The following is a 10,000-nucleotide window of genomic DNA, read 5'->3' as shown; positions in this document are numbered from 1 at the left end:
CTCTGTGCCAAGTTAATTTCACTGCTCGGAGCTCGTTAAATAAAGGACCCTAATTAGACGCGAGTATCTTATTGACCTACTTTGATACTTTGATGCTTATAAATGAAAAATAAAAAAAAAAAATATATATATATATATATATATATATATATATGAGAGAGAAATTACAAAAAAGAACAAGGATAATTTATTATGTTCGTAAATAATTTTGTTTTTTTCTTCCGTATAAAAGAAAAAAAGAAAAAAGAAAAAAAAAAAGAACACGCACATATACAAATGCATACGTACACGCATCCACGTAAAAGGATAATGAATGGCTCCTAATTCGTGACTAAACTCTAATTTTTCATTCGATCTTCATTAATTAATTATTCTTTAACGAAAATAGAAAAAGTTAACGATGAAATTTAAATGATTACAACGGTTTATCCTATGTATTGCAGATGTTCTAAATGAAACAATCAGCTGCAGACGTTCATCGGGATTGGTCCCTTATCCAAGAACCGGAAGAAGTTCCGAAATGACGGATTTCCATAGATCATCTCGTACATCTGGTCTCATCCATTATCCGCGTGTTGGACGATCGGATTTACCTGTGTTCTATATCGGTGCTAATCGCAAAAACGATTTAGGATCTAACATCGATTTAGAATTTTTTCCAGGTCGGGGATCCGATATAGATACGACCTATGAGCCCGATTACGAAGGTAGATATACGTTTTATAAGTTTAAAAATTAAAATAAATAAAGATAAATAGATAGACGGACAAATGGAGAGATAAAAAGGAAATATGGAAGGGAAAAGGTAGAAAGAAAGAATTCACTTTTTCATATAGAATTTTTTTCCGACAGAACTTCGTTCAGGATTAGCTACGATCGCTAGACACGTGGAGAGAAATTATCCAAAGCAAAAACAAGACGATTCGCGACCCTACAATCACGCTTTACGTGGTATGTATAAGAAAGAGAGAGAAAAAAAATATATATATATATATATGCAAATAAATGTATCGATTTACTTATATCGCGGAAATAGTCTGCGAGCTAGAGAAATGCACTTACGGAATTAATCTTAGCACGTTACTAGGATGTTACCTGGCAATATGGCAAATCCGATACACGGGCCTTCACAATTTAGTAGGCAATTAAGTGTACCTAGTGGCTAATGTGTGGTACGATAAATCAACTTAGGTCATTAGTTTCCATACTACTATCCGAAAGCGCATTCTCCATGGGCTTCGTTCGATCCCCTCTTTCTATTTCCCTCTCTCTTTCTCTCTCTCTCTCTCTCTCTCTCTCTCTCTCTCTCTCTCTCTCTCTCTCTCTCTCTATCTCTATCTATCTATCTATCTAGCCATCTATCTATCTCTTTCTCTCTTACTCAGGATATTCACTATCATCGCGTGACTTCTCTGAATAGGATCATTAGACATCGTTACCGAAAGCTTGTCGAGCTATCACTTTTGGTGGATTGTTCTAAATGATGCTTTTCCTTCAATTTTTCATCGATTCTTTTTCTATCAACAGGTTCTCACAATCGTCAAGGACAATTAATGATGAGTTTACCAAGAATCGGAAGGGATATTAGCGATCACGACGGACCAATGAATAATCTTCTTTGAATCTATCCTACGAGAGATCGAAATTAATCAATTTGACGATTAAAGTAGAAGAGATGATAAGTAAAGATGATACAGAACAATACGAAAAACAATAACCAAAAAAATTAATTTAACGAAATAATGAAAGTAAGATAAAAGTAAAATTTTAAAGAATAAAGAAAAAAATGTGACATATAAAAATCTACATCTATACTTTATGACCGAACTTACCTCGTCATCCTTTTTCATTTTTTTTTCTCTCCATTTGTTTTCTTCTTCTTTCTTTTTTTTTTTTTTTCTTTTTTTTTTCTTTTACTCCTATTGATGGTCGGAATTTCTAATTTACATCTATTCTTTTCACGATGTATTTTATCCGAATAAAATACATAAACACACACACACACACACACACACGCACAGATACACATATATACGATATACTATAGCAAACTTCTCTCGTGAAACAATGGTACAACAATCGTATGTGAAAAAAAGCTTGCACGCTTTTATTGAAAATGGTGTACACATTGTATTATATTTCTGTTTCTTGTTCTTTGTCACTATAATTGAATAAACTAACATGCATACATATATATGGTTAAAACGAAAAACCGAAACAAAACAAAAAAAATTGATTATTAACGAAGCAAAGTTCCCATTGAACGATATTATTGTCGTACGAAACGATATATATATATATATATATACACATCGTACACGTACTCGTTAAATGAATGAAGAAATAAATTACGTGTCGAATGAATGAATGAAAGAAGACAAGAAAGAAAGAAAGAAAGAAAGAAAGAAAGAAATAGTTGAAAGTACAAATTGAATCATTCCTCCACATCTGTGATAAGAAAAAAAAAAAAAAAAAAGAAAAGAAAAAAAAGGGAAAAAAAAAAGAAAAAAGATAGTAAATAATGCTGACAGTGATGAAAAAGGTATTAAGACGTCGACAAGTCGGGCGGTATATAAAATTCAATCGTTTTATTAATTGACAAAGTGTTCATAATTAATACCGATGTAATTCCACGTGAATTTCGGACGCGAATGCACGTGGACATGACACCGAGACGCGTCTCGTAATGCATGTTACGTAATAACAAATATGTACACACGAAGATTATGTAACAAACTAGTGATATACTTTGAGAATGAATGTAGGATGGGGTGGAGATATGAAGGGAGGCTGTGGGAAAGGGAGGAAAGGGGTAACTGGAATTGGGTGGATGTTGTTTGGTATGCAAAGGTACAAGGAAGAAATAATCGGCCGTGAAAGAAGGAAAGATTTGCCTTTTGTCATTTTTTCTTCTTCTTCTTCTTTTTCTTTTTTTCTTTCGTTCGTCACGGTTATCGATTCGATCGATGAACTTCGTTGAAGGAGGATCCGCGAACTATGTACAAATGTCTCATCGTCATTTTCGGAGACATCGACGTCTAAAAAGGAAACTTTTTCTCTCCCTCTCTCTCTCTCTCTCTCTCTCTCTCTCTCGCTTTCTGTTCTTTTTTTTTTACTTTTCTTTCTTTTTTTTTTCTTTTCCTTCCTCTTCTTTTCTTTTCTTTCTTCTTCTTTTGCTTTTTCTTTTTTTTTTTTTTCTTTCATCATCCCTTTGTCATTTGGGTTACGAGATATTCTCGGGCACTCACGCAAGCAGGCAAGGCGGGCAGACAAGCGGACAGACAGATATTCAAAATTCAGAGACAGGTGTCTAACCGACACCTAGCTAAAATTGCTTCTTTGCTGGTAACACCAGCTCTTTTAACAGTCTCTGTCCCTTTCAGTCTCGAAAACACGTCACAACACGGTGTTCTCTCTCTCTCTCTCTCTCTGTCTCTTTCTCTCTCTATTCTTTTTCTATTTCTCATGAGCGAGAAATCACGAGTCGAAAAGTTCTCTGTTCGTTCTCGTTCGTCTAACGTTAGATCAGCCTTCGAGTCTCTTTTATATCGGCTGAGTGCAAAAAGGAGAATGATGGGGAGGGGAGGGAGGGGGGGGGGGGGGGGGAAGGGGAAGGAAGGGAGGAAAGAAAGAGAAAAAAAAAGGAAGGAAAAAAAAAAGGACGAGGTTAAAAAATCCACGCAGCCGAAAGATGCATCGAACCTATTAACGCGATCGATCTCGTCTTTCTTCGATGAAACGTATACAGGAGATCTATGCGGATCTACGATAGATTTGTTGTGTGTGTGTGTGTGTGTGTTTTTTTTTTCTTTTTTTTTTTTTTTCATTTTGCTTCTCTCACAATGTCTTTTTAAAGAGAGACAAACTCGTGCGGCGGTTGAATGATCCGTGGCGGTGGAGGTGGCGATAATCTCAAATCCACGTCTGTCAGGGAGAACGCGGAACTTCCATTGGCAGTGACCCTCGGGCCCATATTGTCATAAGGTGAACCAAGATCGGCGTTGCGAAGGGCTCGTCGAGGAAGAGTCGCAAAACTGGATACACAGGGGGTCGAAGGCAAGGCTGCGACCGTATTCTTCTCGGTAACACCACTGATAACACCGTGGACGGGTATGTCGAGTAGATCGGGATAACAACGTTCCGTCGAGTCCTGCGGCAAAGATACGGAGATGAAGATGTTGCCGAAGATGCCGGCTGGTAGGACTCCCGTTGTAAATTCTGGCGGCGGTGGGGGAAAACCGGGGGCACATGGAATGGCACGACACACGGTAGTCGAATTACTTATCTCTGGTCTGAGTCTTTCGACGGTCACCGTTGCGGCTCCCATGTGATCACAGATAGAAACACGTTCGGCCAGTTCAAGGTCACCTGTACTACATGCCTCGGCTAAACTACCATGACCACTGGCACGATCGTTCGCGCTACCAGCCGTCGTAGTTGTAACCGACAGATCCAAGAGTTTCTTTTCCTGATCCCCGAAGCTCGTACTACCTTGGAGTTTGACCTTTTCGCGTTTACCGTTACGACGTGAGCCACCGCACAAGCAAAAAGCCATAAGAATGACAGAAATGGAAGCACCAAGAGCGGCCGCACCACCACCTGCCAGACTAACCCAAAGCAACCAATTGTCGCTCTGGGATAAAGTCGGTGCGGTATAGATACGTGGTATGGCGACGCTTACCGTATCCCTTGCAAGACCGGCTATGTTTCTCGCAAAACACGCGTACTCCCCTGCGTCGCCGTCGCTAGCATTATATACCGTTAAATTGCTCCACCTGTCGGTGGCTCTCTCGGATTTCTCATTGTAGACAACGTTCGTGTCCGAGGATACGTGAGATACGTAAGTTCCTACGTACGGTTGATCGGAGATTCTTGTCGCGTTAACAGGACCACCGTTGAGTTGCCACCAAACTTCGGGTTCTGGGTCTCCGGTAGCCAAACACGCGAGACTCAAGTTACCATTTGTTTCCTCCTGTATCGTACTAGCCAATACAAATACCTCGGGCTCGCAGGCAAATTCGACGGGCTTTACCTCTTCCCATCTTCGACCTTCCAATCTCTCTGGCGTTGAACACAACTGTGGCACGGAATATAATTTGCTCGGTGTTTCCGGTATAAGCCAAGTACGAAATCCTCGTAATCTACAGTCGCAACTCCAACGATTACCGTCCAAGGTGAGAGTCTTTAGACGAGGTAGACTCGATATGACCGAAGCTTCCAAGTACTCGAGTTCGTTGCCATCGAGTTTCAAAGATTCCAAGCCTACGAGTCTCACGAAGGCTTGCCCGTGTATATCGGTCAACGAACACCTCTGCAACTCCAAATTTCTAAGATGTTGGAGAACTGGAAATTGATGACTCTTGAGAGCGCCCAAAGGATTACCGCTGAGTATAAGAATTCTGAGCCTCTCGTTACCGAGAAAAGTGTCCGGTTCTAGGCTTCTCACGTGATTGTCCGAAAGATCGATTTCTACTAATATCCTCATGTCTCTGAACGAGTCCGCGTGGATCTCGTGTATACCGGCGTTTCTTAGAAAGACCCTTTGAAGATTTAACAAACCGGCACGTTTGAAGATCTCCGATTGTAGGGCTGGTATTTTGTTGCCCGACAGATCCAAAACTTGCATGTCTGGATCCAAAGAGGCTGGTAGCGACGTCAATCCAGCGTCCGGACAGAGAGCCGACTTTTTTCCGGACGTCCACTTGCATCTGCAAACAGCTGGACAGTCCGTCCAATCCGGAAATGCTGCCGCTTTCGAGGGCAAGGCGAAACTTCCGACGAGTAAGAAGAGGGCAAGTAATATGCGCCCTCGTAGAGGGTGTTGCCTTTTCACTAACATAATCCTCCGGCAGTTCCTTTCCCCGTGGTCTCTGCGATCACCTTACTTGATTTGATCGTCGATCGGCACTTCGTCGGAAGACGCGATCGAAAGACACGGTCAGCCGACCGTCGTTATTCCTCGATTAGCTCGGCAAGGACGAGCCTGAAAAATGTCAACGAACGAAAACGATCGAATGAATATAACGAAAGAATAATTATCGAAAGAAGTTATTAATCGTTTCTATCGAACGAAACAAAAACAAATTTCCTATAATCTTTTAATGGCATTATGTGTAAATCGGTCGGAGGCCGGCATTAGAATCAGATAGATAAAGGAGAAGGTAAAGAAAAAGAAAAGAAAGAAAGCAGAAGGAATAAAAGAAACAAAAAGACGAAGAAGAAGAAAAGAAAAGAAAAGAAAAGAAACGATTAATCCGATAACACGATATCGGCAACCATAGAAACGTATCCTCCGATAAAACTATTAGAGGAAAAAAGTCTCTCTGTTATTAGGATTTAATTATTTCCTTCCATTGCTTTGATTATTTTCAGTATGTTCACTATATTCCCCTCTTCCCGAAATTATGCGAGAAAATAAAGGATAAACTAAAGCGTATCGGTAACGAAGCGCCTTGTTCTTACTTTGTAAGAAGAGTGTTTCCCTTGGGCACGGCTAAACATGGTCTCCACGAATCTGAAAGAGGCCGTCATGCTTGCGTGGACGCTTCCATTGTTTCTCAGGAGCTTTCATTTTGCCCACCGGTCCTTCGGGCATCGCGAGGCTATTGTTGCCGGAGTCTTGGATTTCATCCTGATTAAGTAGACTCAATGCACGCGTAGACCGGAACTCGGCCTACTTTCGATTCCACGGATATATTCTTACGGCTTAAGCTGTAAAATAAGGAGAGGAGAGAGAGAGAGAGAGAGAGAGAGAGAGAGGGAAAAAGAGAGAGAGAGAGAGAGAGAGAGAGATAAGATTAGCAACGATCTAACTTAGTAAGCGCACGTGACGGTAAAGGAAAGATGAAAAAAAAAAAAAAGAAATAAGAAAAGAAAGAAAAAGAGGGAGGAAAAGAGACGTGGCGGGCGGGGGAGAAGGTATATGAATCCTTCGATAATCAGACATAAAACGTGAAAACAAAGTCGTTACCTAATAATACGGAAGGAATCCGATTTCCAAAAGAACCACGACATTTCCCCTCTCTCTCGAGCTTCTCATGTTTCTACCCATGTTGTCCACCTTTTAGCCTTCCTGTCCGAACAAAGTCAACGCGTTAATCGCTGTCACGCTTGACTTGCTTCTCTCTTGCGCCTCTGAGAATCACCAGTTAACTTTCAAACTCATCATCTCGCCTGTGAACGAAGGATAAATGCTTACACTTAGCTTATCGTCGACGAAACGAAAAGAGAGAGAGAGAGAGAGAGAGAGAGAGAAAAGAGAGCAAAAGTCAGAGGGAAGACAAAGTGTCTGTATGTATGTGTATGCGTATGCGTGTCTTCGTACGTGATTGTGCGTGCGCGTTAGCCTTCCTGCTTGCCTGCCTGCCTGCCTGTCTATCTGTCTGTCTGTCTGTCTGTCTGTTTATGAAAAAAAAGCTCTCGTTTGGAAGTAAAAAAAAAAAGAAGAGGAAGATGAAAAAAAGGGAAGAAAAAAAGAGTTCTTTGACCTTCCACGTTGGAAAATGAGGAGTAAGACACGAACGACGTTAGATAACACGGTTGAATACGGACTCAAGGTAGAAAAGTTGCTCTAGGTTTTCTCCGCTCATCGACCTGAAAAAAATTGCAGGCGTTCGGGTCCCATCGGTGTCTCTAACAAGTGCATCGCCGATCGGGCCGGCCATCGACCGCAGCGCGACCGTTCCATTACATCACGGCTTGGTACTTGAATTAATGCACGCACACACGAACGAACTCAGAGTGCCGTTGTATCGCGCGCGCCCAACCAATCGCGCTCTCGCTTATAACCTCCCTCGAGCCTTAAAGACGAGCGTACAACGTTTCACTCTCGAAATTGCGAGCGTCGGGGACAATGATGCTGCGCAACCGTCGGTGAATCTCGCGAGAGATGGAAGCAGGGCGGTTGAGAGAGAAAGAGAGAGAGCGAGCGAGCGAGAGAGAGAGAGAGAGAGAGAGAGAGAGAGAGAGTGGGAGGGAGTTAGGGAGAGAGACAGGGGGAGAGAGAAAGAGAGAGATAGAGGGAGAAAAAGGAAAAAAATTAAATATTTCTCTCTCTCTCTCTCTCTCTCTCTCTCTCTTTCCCTCTCTCTTTCTCTCTCTCTCTCTCTCTCTCTCTCTCTCTCTTACCTACTCGTGTAAACTCTTGTCAAGAAAATATCACAAAGGTAGAGAAAGAAGGATAGGGATAAAGGATAAAAGATCAGGGTTTAAAAGTGGCAATTACTTTTTGTCTCGAAAGATGCACTTTACACTCAATCACACCAAAAGAGAGACAGATCACCGTCAGAATCTTCACCGTCCGAGAATAATCGTGCGATAGACGACGTATTCCCAGAAAATTGGGAAAGCTTGTAACAGTAGAAAAAGAAAGAAGAAAACCCGTGAACTAGCATCGGCGGATATCAGGTCCGTCTTCCTTCTTAGTTTCCCGTCCGATCAATCAATCTTCTCGCGGCTGGAGTTTCGTGGCAGGCGACAACGACGACGACGCGACTCCGCGGGAATGGCGAGAGGCGTACGCGGGCTCCATGCTTTGAGAACGGACCAAGAGGGATCCGTCGCTTCCTCCATCGAGAATCCTCATCGTCTCTCTACCTGTCTCTCTGTAGAACACCGAACGGTGAGCCAGAGAGAAAGAGTGACTAAGAGAAAGAGAGAGAAAGAGAGAGAAAGAGAGAGAGACGGATAGTGGCGAAAGAGAGAGAGAGAGAGAGAGAGAGAGAGAGAGAAAGAGAGAGAGATGATGAAGAGAGGGAGAAAGGGATCGAGTGTGTCACTGTCTATCTATCTATTTTTCTCTCCCTCTCTCTCTCTCTCTCTCTCTCTCTCTCTCGGTACGTGTCTCTTCTTCGTATATGCGCGCCAGCCAGTATCTCCCTTCTTCTCTAACGATGAGAGAGAGAGAGAGAGAGAGAGAGAGAGAGAGAGATAGACAGAGAGTGGGAGATGAAGTGGCGGTCGAGAACAAGAGAGAAAGAGCCAGTGCCGTCGTCCTCCGGCAAAGGATTCAACACCGAGGGGGTTGGCCGTACTCGAAGCTACTACTTTCGTAGTCACGACGAAGGTGAACTCTCACGAGAGTCGAGAGTTGCCGAATAATCCGTACGAAGGGTGTGCAGTCACCGCTTATTTTCAACGTTCACCACGGAACTCTGCAGATTTGCCGCAGCGGCCACCGACACGATGAATCTGTATCCGCGTATCCGAACTTCTCTCTCTCTTTTACATCCACTCCCGCTTCTCCTTCTTCCTTCCTTTCCCCTTCCCCGTCCCATCATCTATATCTATCTCCGTCCCTCTTTTACTCCTTCGCACCTATCCACTCTCTCGAAATCCCCCACTCGCTTAGTTCAACCCCTCTTTCTCTTTCTCTTTCCCTCACCTTTTTCTCTTCACCCCCTACTCTCTCTCTCTCTCTCTCTCTCTCGCTTACTCTCATGAATTTCCTTGCCGCATAGTCGTCGCGAGCAGCACCGTCGAATTCTCTTCGTTGCGTTCAATGAAAACCACCACCGCCACCACCACCACCACCACCGCCACCACCACTTCCACCACCATCACCACCCTTGACTTCAGCCTATTCCACTGTACGAACCCTTCGACCTCAGCGACAACCTTCCGAACTTCATACCGATTTTGTCCTCCACCAGACGTCGCTTCGAACGATCGAGGGCGGTAGCGATCGACGTTAAACCCCCCTCGCGTCCCTCTTATCTTTGACTTACGTTAGCCAATGTTCTATCGGTCGTTCTATGTAATATTCTTTCTTAGGAAAAATAATCGATAGGCGGATTCTCTCTCTCTCTCTCTCTCTCTCTTCCCCCTCCTCTTTTACGAGTGGGTGGTAGGTAGGTAGATAGGTAGGTAGGTTCAGAGCTCCACCTTGTTCAGAAATTCTCGCCGATGATGTTTTACCGACATAGTTTAGGGTGGTTGCGCAAGACACCACGTCGATTAGGGAGGAACTCTATTTCGTGATATAACGCTGATCTCTCTACGA

At 43.0% G+C, this 10,000-nt stretch overlaps 2 protein-coding genes across 3 annotated transcripts in view; one reads left to right on the top strand and one right to left on the bottom strand.

The window, feature by feature from the left end:
* Positions 1-1,838, top strand: part of LOC124952391 (CAPA peptides-like) — a 7,569-nt gene extending 5,731 nt beyond the window's left edge. The window contains exons 3-5 of one of the 2 annotated variants that reach the window (XM_047502209.1): positions 444-707; positions 853-951; positions 1,528-1,832. In XM_047502209.1, the coding sequence (XP_047358165.1) occupies positions 444-707; positions 853-951; positions 1,528-1,622 (458 nt within the window). In that variant the 3' untranslated portion in view covers positions 1,623-1,832. Of the gene's footprint in view, positions 1-443; positions 708-852; positions 952-1,527 lie in introns of both variants that reach the window. The other variant, XM_047502210.1, reaches the window with a different exon arrangement.
* A 1,861-nt stretch (positions 1,839-3,699) lies between these two features.
* On the bottom strand, positions 3,700-9,307 carry LOC124952387 (leucine-rich repeat-containing protein 24-like). Its single transcript, XM_047502200.1, has 4 exons — positions 8,225-9,307; positions 6,971-7,173; positions 6,463-6,711; positions 3,700-5,983 (listed from the first exon to the last, which is right to left on the bottom strand). Exon 4 carries the CDS (start codon positions 5,837-5,839, stop codon positions 3,851-3,853), a length of 1,989 nt encoding a protein of 662 aa, XP_047358156.1. The 5' UTR covers positions 5,840-5,983; positions 6,463-6,711; positions 6,971-7,173; positions 8,225-9,307; the 3' UTR covers positions 3,700-3,850.
* Positions 9,308-10,000: the final 693 nt, after the last annotated feature.

Source organism: Vespa velutina, chromosome 10 (assembly GCF_912470025.1).
Source record: "Vespa velutina chromosome 10, iVesVel2.1, whole genome shotgun sequence".
Taxonomy (NCBI): domain Eukaryota; kingdom Metazoa; phylum Arthropoda; class Insecta; order Hymenoptera; family Vespidae; genus Vespa; species Vespa velutina.
The sequence above is the reverse complement of the archived record's forward strand: the minus strand, read 5'-3'. Positions and strand labels throughout refer to the sequence as shown.